General features: G+C 42.4%; 1 protein-coding gene across 5 annotated transcripts in view; it reads left to right on the top strand.

Moving 5' to 3' along the window:
* KIF2A (kinesin family member 2A) overlaps positions 1 to 21,903 on the top strand; it is a 63,148-nt gene that overhangs the window by 6,804 nt on the left and 34,441 nt on the right. For all 5 annotated transcript variants that reach the window (XM_056847901.1, XM_056847899.1, XM_056847900.1 and 2 more), the window contains exons 2-4: positions 14,487 to 14,581; positions 15,542 to 15,658; positions 17,554 to 17,608. In XM_056847901.1, the coding sequence (XP_056703879.1) occupies positions 14,487 to 14,581; positions 15,542 to 15,658; positions 17,554 to 17,608 (267 nt within the window). The remainder of the gene's footprint in view (positions 1 to 14,486; positions 14,582 to 15,541; positions 15,659 to 17,553; positions 17,609 to 21,903) is intronic.

Raw genomic sequence — 21,903 nt, 5'->3', positions numbered from 1 at the left:
TCCAGAGTTCAAATAGCGGCCTTCACTTATCCCAGGTTCTTGTCGACATCTATCATGGAAACCGGGGCAAAATGACCCATGAATATACCAGGTGGTGTATTAGTCCTATCTACTGGTATGCCTATGTTACAACTGACATCACAGCTAATTGTCTGAGACAATAAAGGCTCAGATTTTGGCATCAGCTCAGTTTGCTGAGCTATGTTGCTCAGCTCAATTTGCTGGTTATGAGCTAGCTGATGCTGTTGTAGCAGAGCAGTGACATTTATTTGTCACCACCGCTTCTTAGGTGTTTCAATGGGCTCTATGTTGTAATCTATCAGATTGGGTATGGGTTCATTACCAGCATCATTCTAGATGTCTTCCAGTTCTCTTCAGGTCACTCAGTTCCATAGTAAACCAGGGGGCTGGTTTATGCCCCAGGGGCAGGAATGGTCATAGAGGGGCTACCTATGCTGTAGCAGGGGTGTGAAACTCATTTGTTATAATCTGACGTAAGTGTATCTTGGTTGGGCCACATATGAGTCATTGAAATGCAAAAGTACTAATTTTGTGAATCTAAAAATATAAAATTGAAATATGAATAACAGATTATATTTATTTTTGTTGAAAATCATGGATTGAGGAAATGAATTTTAGATGTGATAGTGTGCTCTCTGACATCTGTATTATTTATCTTTCTGAGAAAAAATGTAGGCAAAAAATGCAAACTGTTTAATCCCTAATGATGCTTAGGAAACCTCTTTTTAGCTCACTCATATGCACTCTCACCTAGTATTAATTTTCATGTGTTTTCTTGGTTATTTACTTGCCCATCATATCACAGTTTAATATTCTCACTGGGCAAAAAATACCACTTTTACATTGTGGACACCAGCAGTTCTGAAGGAAGTCAGCCTGGTAATAAGATTTTGGAGTGAAGGCTGCAGTCTTGGGAGGGGGGAAACCCTGTAGAAATCAAAGGCATTTACTTTTGAGTAAATTTTTTACCTCCAAACAAGCAACTAGGAGCATGCTGCTGCTGAGGTTGCTCTCTCATTCTGAGCAAGTGTCCATACTGCTGCAGCTTCTCTTTTGCCTAAAGTTAAAAGAGCAGCTGATGATGGGCAATGTGCTTAGCTGATGATGTGGCATTTTAAAGGTGGGTGTCATGGTCATTTCAGACTTCCTCTGGATGGGGGAGAACTTGCAGGCCATGAGAGTAGCCTTGGAGAGCTGCATGTGGCCCATGAGCCATATCGTTTGCTTGATACCCTTGTTCATTTGCTTTGTGTCCCTGCCTCTTGGCTAAACCAGCCACCTCCTTCATATATAGTGAACCAGACAAGTAGCAATAGACAGTGACTTGTGCCTATTGCAGACCTTTCTTCCTCTTGCTGAACAATACTAAGTAGCTATTACCACAACAAAAAGCAGAAGCTGAGTGAGAGATCTCATGCACATTAGAGTGTTGTGCTGGCACCAGAAAGATCCAGATTTAAATTGCCACCCAGCATGAAGCTCACTGGGTAACCTTGATCTTGTCACTGTCTCTAGGTCTAACCTACCACATATGGCTGTTGTGAGGATAAAATTATGTACACTGCCTTGGACTACTCCAAGGGTAAAATGGTATAGATAAATCTAGCACTGCAATAACTGCCTTTAAGCAGGATCAATCTTTTGTTGACTCTATTCCCCCCTTTCTCATTCAAGGTAACTACAGTGACAGGCTATGTGTCTTCCACTTCCTTGTTTCGAATAGTTTTGCTTTTTGTGTTTGTGGTTTGTAGTGTTGCCCAATCCTGCACAGTTACTAGAAGTGCACTGAAAGTATCTATAGGAAATAAAAAGCAACATATTGTATTGCAACAGAAGTGCTTACTCAGAACTGAGGGAAATACCCGGGAGGGCGACATATACCAAACTACATCATTGGGGCTGCCTTTCAAACACCCAGTTATCTGGTTGCCTGTGACAAAGGGAAATCCACATCATTCACATGTGGAAGTTTCCTTGCATGTAGAAAGTCCCAAGCTGAGTCTGCAGAATTTCTAGATAACAGGACTCAGAAAGATCTACCTGAGACCCGGCAGAGCCATTGGCATTCAGTGTAAACAGTACTGGGCTAGGTTGGGCTTATGCTGACTCTGTTCAGTGTAAGGAAGCGTTATATGTTAGTACAAATTAGCATTGCACCACTGCATCTCAATGTGTTGGTACATAAATATGTCCTTAAAGAGCGATTAGGTCCTGTTTTTCTTCCCTTTCAGCAAAAAGAAACAAACAGCTTGGCCCCATGTGTCTAAAATTCATTCTTTGTTAAGCCAACATTTTGGAAGTTGAGCCCCAGAGCTCCTATTTCTCCTTAACTTCTTTTCCTAGAATTTCAGACTCCCAAGACTGGAAGGGAGAAACAGCCCAGTGTGTGGTTTTTGCAGTGCAATCCTATCTGATACAAGATGGCTGAATCTGCTAATTGAGCACTTTCTTGGATTTCTTCTGCCCTGCCTGAGGGTTTAATACTAAGGCCATTTATGCAGGGTCAATTTTGATGCTTGCTCAAAGCTGTTTTTTTTTAAACGCGACCTTTGAAATGCTTATTCATGGTCCCGATGCAAAAAGAGAAATTCTACCCCCTCACTCGCCTGCTCCTTTGTTCCTTCCATTAGCAACCTCTGTTTGCATAGCTAACGCACGGCTGTGAATGTTGCATGCTTCCTTGAGGGGATTCTTCGTGGTGGGGGTGGAGCAAACAAAGGTTGCGTTAAAGGGGCTCTTAAGAAATGTGAAGCAGGTATGTGCCGGCTTCGCAGTCACTTCCTGAAGGATGGTTCACCGTGCTGCGGGGCACTTCAGCCTGGAACGCACTGCTAATTACCAAGCATAAATGGCCTAAGTCTGGAAGAAAGGGGGGTGCCCATTTGCAGTTTCTCTGATGTAGCCAAGTATATAACACTGTTACTGCAGCAGTCGTGTGGAACAACATGCATTGTGTAGTAGTGGTTTCTTGTCCTCTATAAATAGAGAGGGGTGGAAGAGTGGCGGGATGGATAGAAGTTGAAGACAAGGCCTGCCATAGCAGCAAGTGGAGCAGGAATTGCATCCGCATGCCCCATTTCTATGTCACTTGGTCTGCTGCTGCTGTTGCCACCACCCCTGCTCCTCTCTGTCATGCCTGCACAATGTACGCCCTCCATCTGTAACCCACTTTAAAGCCCTTTAAAGGGCCACGCTATATGGGAGGGGCTGTGGCTCAGTGGTAGAGCATCTGCTTGGTCTGCAGAAGGTCCCAGGTTCAATCCCCGGCATCTCCAGTTAAAGGAACCAGGCAAGTAGGTGATGTGAAAGACCTGTACCTGAGACCCTGGTGAGCTGCTGCTGGTCTGAGTAGACAATACTGACTTTGATGGACCAAGGGTCTGATTCGGTATGAGGCAGCTTCATGTGTTTCATGTGTTAATTGATACAGTGTAGCTTGGTAAACAAGTGAAAAAAGGGTCTTTAAAGGCTGAAAGTGTATTTTTGACCGCCCCCTTGAAATGAGGTAGTGAAGAGGTCCTAACTGGGTTCATGAGTGTTACATTGTTTGGGTTGGATCCAGACAGCTTTTTTTGCTCAGTGCTGGTAAATTCTGTTCCTCCTTGCAGCTGCCATTCCACAAGCTCTATGCAAGGCCTAAGATCCCCAACATGACCCTTTTGGCGGTCTTCCCGTTTTCTTTAGTGGAAACCATGGTTGGATCCAACTGTGTCGCTTTCTAAAGTATTAAGAATATTATGGTAAATATTTAAGCCTACAGTGTTCCCAGTTACATAAAGAGTATTCAGATTTAAATAAATATGTTTGTCTAGTCATAGAAAGTAGTATACACTTTTATTTAGGAAGTATGTCAGAATTAATAGAACAGTTTGATTCAATGACGGAAATTGCCCTGTTCCCTAGTAATTTTAAATTTTGATTTTAATCACCTTGACTTAAATGAATCAAATGAATGTAGCAGCAGTCTGTTCATAGCTTCTTTGGACCCCTGGTCAGCTGTAGCTTCATTACTGGCTTTTGTTTCAAACTTACCTGTCTGTGTCCTGAGCGATTATATTATATAATAATATCTGATTGGCTGAATGCTGATATCACTGTTACTAGGAAGGGCTGTTTTCAAAACAAAGTGTCAAACTTGCAACTGATAGGGGTCCAAAGAGCAGCAGACCAGTGGGGACAAGTGAATTTTTGGAGTTCTTCAAGAAACATTTTGGGCTCTCCGAAAACTACTTTAAAAAAAACTCTCTCTTGGAAGACATTTGCTTCTGCGTTACTACAATTAACTGAAGAGTGTCAATAAGGACAGTGGAAAAGAACTGTTTAGAAAGGTGTGTGGCAAGAATAACAAGCTGTGCAGGTATGACATGGCATAAATAAAGAACTGACCAGTCTGTAAGAAAACATCTTGTAGATAAAACTGTCCAAGTGTATGAAAGCTGCTATTTGAAACTTTATTCCTAGAGTTGTTTAAAAATATAGTTACAAGATATTCAAGATGTGCACTTAAACATTTCTGAGTCTTATGGGTGGCATGCTGGGAAACTGCCCCCTTCCAGTCTGTCTGATACCAGACTCTGTGGTGCAGCAGTTTTTTGTTTAAGTATATGAGTATTCACAATTAGGAATTAGCATTTGAAATCCAGTTTTCCTTTAGTCTGCCAACTCTAAAATAAGTGACTTATGGTAAGGTAGCTTATGAATGAATTCATAAGGCTCTTAAAATCAGAACAATGTTTTAAAACTATGTCCTTGTTCATCCTTTACCAGTGTTATAGCAATGAGAGTAACACTACCTCTCCTCCCTGCCATTCCTTTGTTTTCATTTTTGCTTTATTGTATTTTGACACACAAGCTGAAAACGAGCTTGTCAGCTTTTGATAAAGACCTGTAATTGTTGTTAAAAATAAACACTATATGTATACTTTTGCACATTGTTATGTACTTTTTACAAGGTTATTATACTTGCTGCCCAGCTGTGGTTTGATTGTTGGACATTACAGAATCCCCGGGGTTGCATCCTAGCTGCCTTGATGAAGTCATCTCTGACCTTCTTAGTATTTCCCCTTCTTTAAATGGTTTGTCATTTACAAGTGGGGAGGATGACTTTTTCGAAGGCTGTCACTTGTTTGTCTCCATGGAACTGCTTATGGAAAGGTGGGACTGGCTGTAGGTTTCTTTTTACTGTTTCATACACCAGCACAGATTTACATTTACCGCACTGATCACTATTCTATGGGAAATAATTGCTCAGTTTTAGATATTTTCCTTTTTAGCATTTAGATGTCCCTGAATATAAATATCTTTGTAAGAAATGATCTTTGCCATATAATATTCTTTAACAGAAAATTCATAATTTTCTCAAAATTATTATTGTTGGGATGGATAACTAGGAGGTCGAGGTATCAGCCAAGTTTATTAATCGACACTTGTTTCAGTACTGAAACACAGATATGAAAATAAGTCTAGGTAATATCAATATTTTTATCTGGACATGTTTCAGTCTGGCTTCTGTCCTGGTTTTGATATTGATACAGCTTGGCTTGCTGTGATAGGTGACCTTTGCTGTGAGATGGGGAGAGTGCTACTCATTGATCTCTCTGCACTTCTCAGCAGTTTTTAATTGCCACTGCCCATGGTATCCTTCTAAATAGCCTGTTCGGAATGTTAGTTGGATTAAATCAGGCATCAGTGGTTTTGCTTTTACCAAATAGGTAGATTCCAGATAGCGGTGCTGGTGGAATACTGCTCAACTGTATAGCTTTTGTGTTGTGGGATCTGCAAGTTTCTGTCATTTCTCCCTGTGCTGTTTAACACATATATGAAACTGTCTGGAGCGTTTGCCTGGAGATTGAGGATGAGTCGCCATCAGTATAATGATGGGCGTCCAACTGTCTCTCTTTAATCTGATATGGAAGAGGTAGTGGATGTATGGAATGAGTAACATGCTGGTGATCGGCTTGTTGAGGCCTAAAGCTGAAGCTGTCCACACAAGACTGAAGTATCATTGGTGGGGGAGTATGCCAGATCAGGTAAATGGTATCCAACTTGGATGGTGCTGCATCTCCCAAAAGGTATTTCAGTTTAAGTGTGCTTTTGATCTAACCCTGTCTTGGATGCCCAAGCAGCATCTCTGGCTTTTCACTAACTTTGGGTGCACACTTTCTTGGACAGAAATGGCTTTGCCACCACAGCTATCCTTGCTTTGATAACATCTGATTAATGTCATACATCAATCTTTGAAAAGTGTTCAGAAATTCCAGATAGTTAAAATACTGCTTTGAAGCTACCAGTTGGGACTCCGAAGGATGGATATATTTCATCAGTATTAAAACAAATACTGACATCCACTAGACAAATCTGGATACAGAAAATGTGTCAGACTACAAGAGGGCCTAGACTCTTTCTGTCACCTTCTTCCAGCAGCACATGTGTGCAAACATGAAGTGCTTTTTAACGAAGCGAAGTTGAAAATTATTCAATCCCACCCACTTGTCATTTCCAAAATGTTATTCCTTCACACAGTTTTTCTAGTCAATAACAAAATTGTTGTGGGCTTAAAAAACAACTACTATGTACCAGTGCCCAGATTTCCATTATGTTTTCAAGCCCAGTTTGAAAGTGGTAGTGTTAGCCTAACAAACCCTAAATCGGGTGTAAAATGCCATTTATTCCGGCCAGCTAAATGGGCATTTATGTGGGCGCAGGGACACTTATGCCAGTGTTCCAGAGCCATGCAGCAATGCCATGCATGGCTGCCGCCTCAGCAGCAGCATATGTCCGAAACGGGCTTGTGCCGGCGCCAAAGGGGGTGTATCCCAGGGGCAGGGCTGACTGTAGTCAGGTCTCTAAACCCTTTTGCCCCAGGAATGCCCCCTTTTGCTGGTGTCAGGTTAAGCTTGGGGGATTTTCCTGATCTGTTTGCTCGCTGTTTTAAAGTCCAGAATCTGCCCAGTCATGTATGTGTAGATTTCTATGCATACCCTTGATTTTCTCCCTCCCAGTTTCCTGTTCAGAAGTGGTCCCTACAGGGTACCCAAGCTACTCCTAAATTCAAAACGTTCTGGGAGTTGGAGTGAGAATTTTAAGGGGAAGCATACACTTGTGCATGTATGGTATTTTCCCTCAGGTTAGCTAACCTTTAACACTCACATCTTCAAATTACACTTTAAGGTTGAGGGGTTTTAAAACACAGGTTGTTTTGTGGAGCAGAGTCTGAAGAGGAAACTCAGCAAAAAGAAATGGAATTAATGAATGTAATGTGCACATGCTGCTTTGAATTATGTCTACTCCCTCAGAATATTAGGATGGACCCTTCAGATGCAGAAACTCAATACTATCTATGAGTTTTGTAACTTATTTTTATACTCATATCAAGGTGGGCAGACAAATTATACCAGAACTGGATGTGCTATGGTCTGCAGCTGCAGAACTGTTGTTGCTTATCTTATGGTGGAAAATAATACTTGAAACAAAAATTGCCAGTTGTTGAATCTTCAAACTCCTTTACATTTGTTTTCTGATATCCTCTCACATGCATTTTTGTATCCCAAAGTAGGTCATTATCCAGAAGGGGAGCCTTCTGACTGTTTCAGCGTGGTGTGTGTAATTGTGCCATTGTGTTATTGGCAGGCGATAACATCTCTGACCAAAATCCATCTAAGCAATAGAAGGAGTTGCATTATTAGTTCCACATTGGTGCAGGAATAAAAGGATATTTGTTTCAATATGTACAAAATAGAGGCTGTTGAGTGCTTAAGTAAGAAACTGAAAGCTGATAAGAGGAAAGCAAGACTGACAGTGCAATGCTAAGAACACTTCCCTGGGAGTAAGCTGTATTGAATAGACCCAGTTAGGATTGTGAGCAGGCCTGCTTAGGATAGCACTGTGAATTTCTTAAGCTTCCTTCTAAGTAAATCTGTGAGTCCCTAGAAGAGAGGCACCCAAGAAGAATTTTTTTACGTGGAAGATTCTTGACTGTATTTTGGGTGTTGTCCTGCTGTTTTGGGTCTTCTAAAGAAGGCTGGGCTTGATCAGTCAGTACCTGAATTATATTTAAAAAGAAGGCGTGCTCAAGTGCTCTTTATGTGGACTGCATAAAGTATTGCTAGTTTTGAATCAGAAATTGCTTATAGCACTTCACTTTTTAGTAAGAGTGGATCCTACCAAGTGGTAGTCACTGTGTAATAACTGCATTGTGGGCCAGTTTTAGTTATAAATAGGGAAAATATTATACCCAGGTTTATTTAGTGTCATGCTGAAAATGCTGTGCAAAGTTAAATATTTGTTGCATTCTACCTGACAGTATGGCTGATTAGATTTTTATTTTATTTTTATTTATATTATTTGTAGCCTGCCATTCTCACAGGGACTCAAGGCGCATTTCACATAGTGAGTCAGTACAATCAACAATATGGAATATTCTGTAAACAATGCATTAGGATTTTAGAAGTCTGGAACCACCAGAAAGAACTGACACGTAGCATAAATATTTACCGTATATGCCACCTTAAGCAGTGCAAAAATTGCAAAATAGGATCCTGCTTAAAGTAAGCTATACACAGCAGTATAGGCCACAGTCCTTAATCATTTATCCAAGTAGGTTTATGAACCATTTTGTACAGTGCAACCCTATTGCCTATGCAGAAAAGCGCTATTAAATAATTCAGTTGTACATAGTTTGTGGAGAACCAGGAGAGTGGGAGCTTTCCTGACTGTCTCAGGGAGGCTATTCCATAAAAATGGAAGCCACAATGGAGAAAGCATGTGTATGGGCAGTTGTTGTTTTTGCCCATTTGCATGTTTTTGCCCATTTGCAGGTAGGCACCCGCAGAAGCCCCTGCTAACATAAGCAAAGCTGTTGTGACATTGCATAAGGGGAGAGGTGGTCCTGCAGATTAGAGGGACCCAGGCCATGAAGGGCTTTGTATGCGATAGCCAATACCATAAACTGAGTCCAGTAACAAATGGGCAGCCAATCAGTGTCTGCAGACTGGGAGTAATATGCATGCCCCATCTAGCTTCTGATAATAGGTGAGCCGTGGCATTCTGTACCACCTGGCATTTCTGAATTAGTTTTGAGGGGAGACCAATGTACAGTACATTACAGTAGTATAGTTTCAATGTTACTGTGGCATGTATCCAGGTGGCCAGATCAGCTGAGTCAAGGTTGGGGGCTGCCTTACGATCCAGGCTGAGTTGGTAAAAAACATTTTTTACATCTACATATACTTCTTCCTCCAGCAATAACACTGGGTCCAGTATAACCCCAAGGCTGTTAACTGAGTCAGCGAGGGTCATCTGAACTCCATCCAAAGTGGAGAGCACAATGTCCTTCAAGACCTCCGCCTTCCCAACCAGCATTACCTCTGCCTTTTCAGGGTTTAGTTTCTGTTTATTAACTTTTTGTGAGTTTACCTCAGCAGCCAGGTAGCAATTTGGAACCCTCTACTGAATCAGCAGGAGATTTGGATAAGAATATATAAAACTGGGTATTGTCAGCATATTGAAGACCATCAACCCCAAAGCTACAAATGTTGAAAAGTCATTTAGGAGGCGAGGCTGTGGCTCAGAGGTAGAGCATCTGCTTGGTACGCAGAAGGTCCCAGGTTCAATCTCTGGCATCTCCAGTTAAAGGGACTAGGCAAGCAAGTAATGTGAAAGACCTCTGCCTGAGACCCTGAAGAGCCGTTGCTGGTCTGAGTAGACAATACTGACTTTGATGGACCAAAGGTCTGATTTAGTATAAGGCAGTTTCATGTGTTGATGTGTTTTTTTCTTTGTGTCTTTTTCCCCTCTGAAAAGACTGTGTATGTTTACACTTCGGTAATACTCCTTTCTTGGTTTCTCTGATCATCTGTTCTGCTCAAGACATTGCAGTCATACAGGCTTGTAAATACTTTACTGCCTGGTTACCAGTAGTAGGATGAACCACTTTCAAGAACCCAGACAAGGAAGCTTTTGTAAACAAGAAAAGACTTGGTTGTCACATCACTAGTTATTAGCATAGGTATGTGTGGAGGTGGGTTAGTAAGTCTCTTGGGATTCTTTGCAGTGCTCTATTTACAGACTGTGATTCAAAGAACATATTTATGTGAGGGCAAGGGAACTATGTGCTCAGCCAGGGCATTCTTTGTAGTTTCAAACCAGCAACTCCCAGCAAACAAGCTGTTTTGAAACTGAACAACAGCTTACCTTATCAGTTGTGGGAATAGCAGATGTGAAAGTTAACAGTGGAAACTCCAGCTGTTTATGTGGCTCTTGCATATGCACACATGTAGCTACTTTGGTTCTCCAAAACAGGTGTTGGCTTATTTGATTTCTGTGTTTAAGGAGTTCTTTGTATTCAGATTGTTCACATGGAATTGTTTCCCAAATAGGTACCTCTGCAGAGGCTGTAACATGCAAAGCATCCTTTACATGTGTAAGACCCAACAGCATGCATCACCTGGGCAATTAACTTTGTGACTTTCTGCTTACATATAACAGGATCCCAGTTCAGGGCAACACTCCAAAAGAATGAGGGAATAGCCCTTTAATAAGAAAGATCTTTATTCCCCTAACATGATATGAAATGGAAGGCAAGAGCAGCAAAATGTGACAATACAATCAACAAATGCCAAACCTTTTATGTAAGCCTACATGCTTGTGAGCTGTTGTTTGGTGGGGGGAAGCCTGAAAAAGGGGGGCTGGCCGACAGGCTAGCCAGTGGTGCTTTGGGGGAATAAAGTAGAGAAAGAAAACATATGAGCTTTATCCTGAAGAGAAAAGATGGATGAGAGTCCAGCCCAGATGTGGGTGTTGAAAAGCAGGTCTGGAGTAACAGATAGGACTCAGAAACCAGCTATGAGGTGCAAGGGACAAGGTCCAAGGCAGGGAGGTTCAGTGATTTCATCATGTATAAGGAAGTAGGCCAACCACGAGGTTGGGGTAATGGAGAGAGTCTAGAAACCAGCTGCAAAATTGAAGGGGCTGGTGTACCCTTTTATATGTAACTACAATCGGGTAGGGTTGAACCAACCAGAGGGGAAGCGATCCTGGACTTAATACTCTGTCCTGCTGCCAGTGACTTAGTGCAGGATGTGGATGTAGTTGAGCCAATTGGAGTTAGTGACCACAGTGGTATCAAATTTAATTTATATGTATATGGGAAAGTGCCTGGAAAATTTCACACAATTACCTTTGACTTTAAAAGAGGGAACTTTTCTAAAATGAGAAACTTAGTAAAGAGGAAGTTGAAAAGAACAAGTAGGAGGGTTAAATCTCTGGAAAAGGCTTGGGGGTTACTCAAGTCCACAATACTAGAGGCTCAGCTAGATTGTATACCGCAGGTCAGGAAAGATGGTATTAAGTCCAAGAGGTCACTGCCATAGCTAACGGGTAAGGTGAAGGAAGCTATTAGAGAGAAAAAAGGCTTCCTTTAGAAACTGGAAGGATTGCCCAAACGAGGCAAACAAAAGCAAACACAAACTTGCACAAAGGGAATGCAAGCAAACAATTAGAGATGCAAAAAAAAAAAAAAAGATTTTGAGGGACATATTGCTAAACACATCAAGACCAACAATAAGAAATTCTTTAAGTACAGTACATTAGGAGTAGGAAACCAGCTAGGGAAGTGGTAGGACCATTTGGATGACAATGGGAGTAAAGGAACACTAAGGGAGGATGAAGCGATTATTGAGAAACTAAATGAATTTTTCTCATCTGTCTTCACTGTTGAAAAAATAGGGCAAATTCCTTCTCCTGAACAGTGGTTTTGGGGAGGAGAGAATGAGGAACTGGGACAAATGATAACAAGGCAGGAAGTCCTAGAATGTCTAGACAAACTACGAACTAACAAGTCACAGGGACCAAACGGTATTCATCCTAGAGTTTTTCAAGAACTCAAATGGGAAATTGCTGAACTTCTAACAGTGATATGTAACATGTCCCTTAGAGCAGCCTCTGTACCAGAGGATTGGAGAATGGCCAATGTAACACTCATTTATTTAAAAAAAAGCTTCCTGGGGGACCCAGGAAATTAGCAGGCCAGTTAGCTTAACTTCTGTTCCAAGTAAATTGATGGAAAGCATTATTAAAGGTAAAATTGTCAAGCATATAGAAGGGCAAACCCTGCTGAGCAAATCCCAACATGGCTTCTGTAAAGGTAGGTCCTGTCTCACTAACCTTTTAGAGTTTTTCGCAAGTGTCAATAAGCATGTGGGCAGGTATGAGCCTGTGGACATTGTGTATTTGGATTTCCAAAAGGCTTTTGACAAAGTTCCCCACCAAAGACTGCTAAGCAAACTTCATAGTCATGGGATAGGAGGACAAGTCCTCTTATGGATTGAGGGCTGGCTGACAAATAGGAAGCAGAGGATAGGAATCAATGACCAATTCTCACAATGGAGGGATGTTAGCAGTGAGGTTCCTCTGGGACCTGTGTTGGGACCAGTGCTTTTCAACCTGTTCATCAGTTATTAGGAGTTGAGGGTGAGCAGTGAGGTGGCCAAGTTTGCAGATTATTTAGGGTGGTTAAAACAAATTTGGATCTCTTCAAACTGGAGGAATGGGCATTAAAATGGCAAATGAGATTCAATGTGAGCAAGTGTAAAGTGATGCATATTGGGGCAAGAAATCCCAGCTTCACATATACACTGATGGGATCTGTGCTGGCAGCGACCGACCAAGAAAGGGATCTTGGGGTGGTAGTGGATAGCTCGATGAAGATGTCAACCCAGTGTGCTGGTGCTGCGAAAAGCAAATTCCATGTTGGCCATAATTAGACAAGGAATAGAGAATAAAATGGCTGCTACCATACTGCACTTGTACAAATCTATGGTGAGACCACACTTGGAATACTGTGTACAGTTCTGGTCACCACACCTAAAAAAGGATATTGCGTAGCTTGAGAAGATGCAGAAAAGAGCAACCAAAATGATCAGGGGACTAGAGCAACTGCCCTATGAGGAGTGGTTAAAATGCTTAGGGCTGTTTAGCTTGGAAAGAAGGTTCTTAAGGGGAGACATGATAGAGGTATATAAAAGTATGCATGGTATGGAGAGAGTGGACAGGGACCCTGTCCACTCTCACCATACCATGCATAATTTTCCATACCATGCATAATTTTCCATACCATGCATAACCTCTCATCATACTAGAACACGGGGTCATCTACTGAAGCTGGAGGTTGACAGATTCAAAACAGATAAAAGGAAGTATGTCTTTACACAAGGCATAGTTAAATTGTGGAACTCTCTGCCCCATGATGTGGTGATGGCTGCCAACTTGGAATGCTTTAAGAGGGGAGTGGACATGTTCATGGAGGATCAGAGGAGCATGATTATTAGGTGCTGTGAGAACACAGGCAGGATTCTGCTGCTGCAGTCGTCTTGTATGTGGGCTTCCTAGAGGCCCCTGGTTAGCCATTGTGTGAACAGACTGCTGGACTTAACGGTCCTTGGTCTGATCCAGCATGGCCTTTCTTATGTTCCTATGAAGGTGTGGGGTCTTGGTTCAACAATGAGCACACACGTGAAGCTGCTTTGTACTGAATCAGTCCAGATGGTGGGGATTGAACTTGGGACCTTCTCATGCATAGCAGTGTCTCTTCCACTGAGTCACAGCCCCTCTTATTGATAGATTTTGAATTTAGGGGTGTGGAGGTCTTGGGGCAGAAAGAACTCCAAATATAGGCATGATATGTGGTAAGGTTACCTATCCAGAGTACCAGCTTTGGCTGGTTTAACAAAGATGGCTTGGAATCTTTGATTTAATTATGTTAGGGAGTGGAGGAGGTTTGGCCATACTTATTGTATGGCTTACTTATTGTCCAGTAAGGCTTACTTATTGTCCAGTAAGCTCGAGTCAATTATGCATAGTCAGGGAGCTTTAAAGGCTTGGCCAAGGGTCTTTTATCAGTGTACTCCACAGAGCATTTCAGCAGGTGGATTACTCCCTTTTTAGAGTGTCCAGAGGAATTCCTATCAGTTTCTACCAGTTTCTACCAATTTAATATCATGCTGGATGTTTTATCCAGGCCTCTGGCAATCTAGCCCAAAATTCTTTACAGGTTAACAACTGTGGAGGTCCCCATGGGGGGGGGGAAGAGATATTGTAGATATCAAAATTCCTCCTCATATTTATATTGGTATGGATGTTCATTATCTCCTAATCTCATGGTATACTTTGCAGTGCACTGTTGGTCTCTGATACAGATTTCCTTGGTGGCCCTTCTCTTGACACCCCGCATTTGATAGTAACATTTTTCTTATAGAGGGTAACAAATATGGAATAAAATAAATATTGGGTAATGCTTTGGATTTTTAGAAATTAATTCATTGCTATAAGGATAAAAGCATTTGTGTGATGCATTTTGTTTGTTTTTCAAAACACAGTGAATCTGCTAATGAAATAATAAAGATAGAAATAAAATAATTTCAGGGAAAATTCTATAACTTGTTGAAGGAATGCTTATGATTCCCTTCCAGGCCGAATACATGAAGCTATGGTAACATCCCTAAACGAGGATAATGAAAGTGTTACTGTTGAATGGATTGAAAATGGTGACACTAAAGGAAAAGAGGTACAAATTACCATTTTAACCCTCAAGAAAAGGGGTGTTCTAAAATACTGGGTTAAATCCAAAGCTGTCTTTGTGAGAAGAACGAATTTTTGCTTGCGTGGGCTGAGCTGGGGGGGGGGTAGTTGTTACAGAGGGTTTCCTTCATCCTCAGGGGCAGCTGAGTGTCTCAAAGGAGTTGCGAAGACAGAGAGGCAGGATAAATCCATCCTTTGGGTCCAGTCCATATTGGTTTTCATTGGTCTGTGCAATAGTATAGTGGATAATAAATGTTTATGATGAAATGTACAGTTCTTTGAAAACATTGAATGTATTCTAGTGAAGCAAAGGCCATTAGACCAGAGCACTGCATTTGTGAAATAACACATTTTCCCTAAGAAAACCCCTTTAGTATTGGGGGAACATGTCACCTTTTTACTTGAAACTGATGATTAATGTAAGAAGTTAATGTAGAAATAAATTTCCCAAATACACATACTTTCTAACTGTTTTACGTTACAAATTCAGGTTTTTTTATAGTGCATGTGCAGCAGAAACTTGTGGTAATATCACGTCAGGGAGAAATTACATAATGTGAATCAACTATTAACTCTAAGGGATGGATTACTTGTGGCTGTCATGATGTTCAGCTATATTTTTTAATGTACACAGATGAAATAAATACAGTGCTGTTATTGACTGAGCACACAAACTGCACTTTCACACATGCCCGATAATGCACTTTCAATCCTCCAGTGCATTTTGCAGCTGAATTTTGCTATGTGAAATGGCAAAATCCACTTGCAAATGATCATTAAAGTGCACTGAAAGTGGACTGAAAATGTATTATTCAGCATGTGTGAAGGCGCACCAAAACAACCCCGCATTCAGCTTTAAAAAAATTCAGTGGGCATATTGGCAATTTAAAACAGAAACACAGATATTTATTGTCATATCTGATCCATTTTTTGTGCGTTTATACAGATTGACTTGGAAAGTATATTTTCACTTAACCCGGATCTTGCTCCTGAAGATGATGATCCCAGCCCAGAGACTCCACCACCTCCAACGCCTTCAGCTAAAGTAAACAAAATTGTGAAGGTTAGTGCTATATAATCCAGTACAATTGGATTGAATTTTCCATAGTTCACTTTGCCTGTTAGCGTGTGGTCTTTATTCCAGAATTCTAGGTTTAACAGTTTTCTGTTTGAGTGACAACTATTAGGGACTGCTGCTTGGATCTGACCAAATATTTCCACTGATGGAAGGATTTCTGTTACCAGAACTTCTGTTACTATCTCATCTTCTTTCCTTTTGCAACAAACCCAGAACGCTCTTCAGTATGTTACCTCTAGGGGACAGGGAAGCTTAGGAATAGCAAGAAATGGTAGTTGGTGATTACTGGTCCCTTCCTTCCATTAGCAGAAATTCTCTGCAGAATCCAAACCGGTGTCAAGAGGATGGGAGTAGTGCTACTTCACTCTTCCAAATACCTTTTCAACACTGAGAGAGGTGAAGATGATCACGCCCTGATCTGAATGGCCCAGGCTAGTCCAATCGCATCATTTCTCAGAAGCTAAGCATGGCTAGCTCTGGTTAGTATGTGGATGGGAGCTCAGCAAGGAAGTCCAGGGTTGTTATGCAGGGGCAGGCAATGGCAAACCACCTCTGAATGTCTCTTGCCTTGAAAAACCTTTTGGGTTGCTATAAGTCAGTTGCAAATTGCCAGCACTTTCCACCACCACCAAGATGAACATAGATTGAAATAGCACTTTTTATTTGTAGCCTGGTAAGACAAGCAGTTAGAAGAATTGTTCATTGTTTGTCCTTGATATACAAATAACACATCAGCTAAACTTTAACTGTGGTTCATTGTCAGATGGGATATCTTTAATGGAACATTAGAGTAGTGTCCTTTATTGCTAATGTTGCCATGTTTATTCAGGTCTGATCCGTATCAAGGGAGGGTGACAATATTAAGAGCTGCACAGTAAGAAATGGAAAACTTTTCTTCATGCTGATTACCTTGTTGAATACACAGTGCAGAAGATTCAGTGGATTTAATGCTAACATTTAAAAATGAAATGAATTTAAAGATCTTATTTAATACATTTGTTTTGCAGAGCTGCGTGAACATATCAATTGCGTAACTTGAAAAAGTGATTTAGTGAAAGAGGGATATTGGTAGACGTTAATGTCAAATTGCTAGTACAAAAACCTTAAACTTTGATCTCTGATTAAACTATAGGTTTGGCTCATTTGTGAGGTTTGCTCTGAGTAAAATGGTTAGAAGGTGTTATTTCAGGCATTACTGCGGTTTATCTAAAATTTAAGAATAAAAGAAATGAGAGATGAAAAGAGCTGAGCTCTTCAGAATATAATAGTTTTATAACTGTAATATAAATGGAAACCTGGAATAAAATGTTGCAAATGGTTCGAGTTAACTCCTGAACTACCCCACACAAGTAGTATATTTTCCTTATAGGACTGAGCTTCTAAGCTTTGGGATATAAAAAGCCAGTCACTGCTTCTAAAGTGGGGAAAGTGTAACCTGGATCTTTGAACCCTCACACTCAGACACCTAACCCTCGGGTGAGACAAGCTGGTACAGCTGAACATGATAAAGTAAATAAAATTGTAACAAGGCAATCAAAACTCTTTTTCTCTGTGGAAGTAATTTCAGTAACCTTTTAAAACTTTCAATAAAGGTCAAGTAGTTGAAATTTATTTCTATTGCCTATTCCCCCCCACCAATGCTTTACTGGCAAGTTGAACATCTTTAGAAAATCCTGTGTATACTTGCTTCCTGCCTTGTAGAAGAGGCTAAAAGTATTCCAATTATGAATTGTGCTGATTTCGTATTCCCTCTTAGCTGTTCAAGGAGTAGGTCTGCTAGTTTTTAAACTACTTTGTCTTTAAAGCAGATAGCAGAGCAAATAACAAAGTACTGGAAAGTGCTATAAGCAAATTATAGAATGTCTTTTTTCCCCTTTTAGAATCGGAGGACTGTAGTTCCTTCTAAAATTGAAGCTCCTACTAAAGACAACAGAGGTAAGTTTAAATTCGTTTATTTATTTGCCATTTTAGATTTGCCATTTTAGATTAAAAGTAAGTGATCATCTTTCTTTCTTTCTTTCTTTCTTTCTTTCTTTCTTTCTTTCTTTCTTTCTTTCTTTCTTTCTTTCTTTCTTTCTTTCTTTCTTTCTTTCTTTCTTTCTTTCTTTCTTTCTTTCTTTCTTTCTTTCTTTCTTTCTTTCTTTCTTTCTTTCTTTCTTTCTTTCTTTCTTTCCTTCCCTTCCCTTCCCTTCCCTTCCCTTCCCTTCCCTTCCCTTCCCTTCCCTTCCCTTCCCTTCCCTTCCCTTCCCTTCCCTTCCCTTCCCTTCCCTTCCCTTCCCTTCCCTTCCCTTCCCTTCCCTTCCTCACTAGAAGCTGCCTATAGGTTTGTTCTACTTTCCACTGCACTACCTAAGACAACCAGCAGTTCATTTGCAATTTCCCCCTTTTCCCATTTATGTTACAGTAAACTGGAAAGGTTTCTGTGCAGTTCCACAGTTGGGTTTTCCTGCGCAGAACATACTTGGAAACTTCAAGAGCTTTTTCTGTCCCATTTTTTAGAGGAACAGCCTTGTCTGCTCTGATAGATGGGACAAATGCATCTGAAATTCTTTCCCAAAGGCTGTGATAGTGGCATTGTTCAGAACCTTCTCTATGAAGTTTTTCTATTAAGGTGCTTGTAGCTAGGGAGTATGTGTGTTCAAAGTGCTGTCAAGTCACTTCTGACTTATAGCAGTATCAAATAAATATAATGGAACAGGGCAAAAATTTAACCTAAATGGACATTTTGTGTAATGCCTGTTTTGATATGCAGATGGGGCCTAAGCAAGTCATAAGAGGTGCTCATGCAAAATATGAGAACCTCCCAGCACCTTTCCTTATGAATGCTTTTCTGACAGTTTTATTCTGGTATTACTTGTTTCAGGAAGCTTGACTGTCATAAAGGGAGATTGGATTTTGCAGTTCAGCTCTCTTGGAAATGAATCCTAACTTTAATAAGAATATGACATTGAGGCATGAATTTAAACATAAGGACTTATGATGATTTATGTATTTTAGTTCTCCTCCGAGGCAAGGGCATCTTTATCTGTGGGTGTTTTCCCGCTTTTTCCAAGGGGCAGGACCAAACTTTACTTCCTGTCTCCTTGGCGGGAAGACCGCCCTTAATCCCCAGTTTCTGTCCCGCCTTTAATGGGAGAGCAGTGACTTCGTTCAGCTCCGGTTTTAGATTTGGATCTAGCCTAATTTCGTCTCTGTCCTGTGTGTATTTGTCAGTAGTCGTTTGTTTCCGTGTTTGCCTTAGTGTGCCTTGTCCCTCCCGTCCTCCCCACCCCTCCCTACAGTTCCCCGTCGCTAGCCGGCATCGGCTTAGAGAGAGCCAAGATGGCCGACACTACGGCTGGGAGAGAGGACAATATCCTCTCGGTGGAAGACTATCAGAGCGGGCTGGTCCATTCCACCCAGAGGGACAGCCCTTCCAATGGCCGCACCAGCGGACCATTGCGGAAGGAAAAAGGCGCGGCAGCACAAGCCGCGGGGGACGAGGAGCCTGTGCCTCTGGTGCAGTAAAAGAAAAAGGCTTGAAAAGCAGCTCCAAAAGCTGTGCCGCTACCGGCGCACAAAAGAAAAAAGCGCTTCAGTAAATTGGTCACCTTTCCGAGAGCCGGTGCCTCCAGACCCGCCTACTCGGCGCCTTCTGAACGGGTGATCCCGGTTCAGCCTGCAAGCATCGCACAGCCTTCGAACTCAGGAGGATTACTGGTAGGATCACTCCCGTCGGGAGATGGCAACCCCCCTTCTAATTAAATGATTGGCGGGCGTGTTTATTCTAGCGAGGAGGCCAGTGACCTAGCTAACTTGGCCCTCCAGAGGCAGTGGCAGGCCCTTCCGGCTTTTCAAATGAGGCTCTCCCCCCTCTCCTGGGCGGTACACGAGTCTTCACCAGCTTCCTCCTCCTCCCATCCCCTTAGTGTGGGACAGGAGGATCCCATATCCCCTCCAGCCCCTATCAGCCAATGGGCCACTAAAACAGCCAAAAAAGCCACAGTCCATAATACAGTAGAACAAATGAACCTCTCTCCTCTGATCAGGAATCCGATTCAGAGGAACGCGAGGGAGGTGAATTTGACTCCGATGAGGAGATTATCCCCTCAGACGAGCAACAACCCATGCCCTTCTCAGCGGAAGATTTCCAGGGTCTACTGGCCAAGGCACTTTTAGCCCTGGTTCTTAACGAGGAACAAGAAACATCTGATGAGCCTGCCCCAAAGCGTAAACGGGGTGAAGGAATGCTTCCCTAGGAAACAAACCCAAAGTAACTCTGCTCCCTTCCCTGAGTTCTTTCTTAGGGCAGTTAAAGAGGAGTGGGAAAATCTGACCTCAGGCAAACAGATCCCCACTGGTGTTAAGAAACTATACACCCTGGCGTCTCATGCCATGAATCTTCTTAAGGTGCCTTTGGTGGAGGCCCCGATAATTGACCTACAGACCCCTGGGATGGTTCCAGAGGATGGAGCGGGCTCCATAAGGGATCAATTAGATAGGAAAACCGAGTCCTTAACCAGAAAGGCTCATGAGGCGGCCGCCCTGGCAATCCAGTCTAGCACCACCATATCCATCTTCTCCAGAGCCTCGTACCTCTGGATCAAGAAACTTATCCAGCTGATACCAGAGGAGAACCGCCGGGTTTCAGCAGGTCTTGAAAGGGTCCTAAAAGCTACCACCTTAATGGCGGATGCCTCCCTGGACTCGATATCCTTTACGGCAAAGTCCATGGCATCAGTCACCTCCGTAAGAAGAACCCTATGGCTGAGAGCCTGGCCAGCCGATTTCAAAGCCAAGACAACCTTAATGGCCTACCCCATTCAGGAGGGGAGATTATTTGGGGATAAGCTTGACAAAATCCTAGTAGAAACTAGAGACAAGAAGCATGTTATGCCTAGACAGCTTAGAAAGGACAACCGCCCAGCCGGATATCAGTCCTTTCGGCCCCCCAGAACACCCTTTAGATACAGGGCTGATTTCAGAAAGGGATCATGGAATAACAACAGCAACAACAGACCTTTTTGCAAAGGCGGAAAGTTCAACAGACAGGGCCAGCAACCCAGATCGGATAAGTCCGACAAATTCCAAAAGACCAATGCCAAGTGACGTCAAGTCACTACAGCTGGAGGGAAGGTTGCAGGCATTCACAAGCAGGTGGGAGGAGTCCAGCCCGGACAAATGGGTCTCCCAAATAATTTCCAGGGGGTACCTCTTGGAATTTGTTGCCCTACCACTGGACCGATACCTACCTTCCCCGCTCCCTTCAAAGAGGGCAAAGCATTCCTGAACCTGCCAGGCCATTTTACATCTGCTACAGATGGCCGCCATAGAACCGGTACCACCGCAGGAACGGTTCCAAGGAGTTTACTCCATCTTTTTTACGGTCCCCAAAAGGAATGGGGACTGGAGGGCAATCCTAGACTTAAAATATGTCAACCAAAGGATGCAGAAAAAACACTTCCGAATGGAAACTCTGCGTTCCATCATGGAATCCCTCCTCCCTGGAACCTTTATGACGGCAGTGGACCTCAAGGAGGCCTATCTGCATATACCAATACATTCCATACACAGACGGTTCCTCCGCTTTGCTTATGCCCAGGAACACTTCCAATTCAAGGCCCTCCCCTTTGGCCTATCATCAGCCCCCCATGTTTTTTCAAAGGTCCTTGTCGCCATCATAGCGGTTCTCAGACAGGAGTCTATCCAGGTACATCCTGATCTGTGCCCAATCACGGGAACAGTTCCTGTCGCACACGGCAAGAGTAATTCAGATTCTGCAGGAACACTGGTACTTGCTGAACCTAGAAAAGAGCTCTCTGAAACCCTCCCAGATTGTTACCCACCTGGGAGTCCGAATAAACTCTATAGAGAACTCACTTTCCCTACCACGAAAAAGGATGGGGAAAATAGTCGCTCTAGTGACCTCCATAATACGGAGCAAAAAGTCTCGCCTCATGTCCCTGACAAAGCTCATGGGACTCCTGGTGTCATGTATTGCCATAGTCCCATGGGCAAGATTCCATTTGAGGCCACTACAGTGGCTCCTCCATCCCTTTCAGAGAGGTTTAAGAAGAGGTTAGATGGCCATCTGTCAGCAATGATGATTCTGTGACCTTAGGCGGATGATGGGGAGGGCATCTTGGCCATCTTCTGGTCACTAGGGGTGTGGAGGGGGGAGGTAGTTGGGAATTTCCTGCATTGTGCAGGGGGTTGGACTTGATGGCCCTGGTGGTCCCTTCCAACTCTGT

Source organism: Euleptes europaea, chromosome 4 (assembly GCF_029931775.1).
Source record: "Euleptes europaea isolate rEulEur1 chromosome 4, rEulEur1.hap1, whole genome shotgun sequence".
Classification (NCBI taxonomy): Eukaryota; Metazoa; Chordata; class Lepidosauria; order Squamata; family Sphaerodactylidae; genus Euleptes; species Euleptes europaea.
The sequence above is the reverse complement of the archived record's forward strand: the minus strand, read 5'-3'. Positions and strand labels throughout refer to the sequence as shown.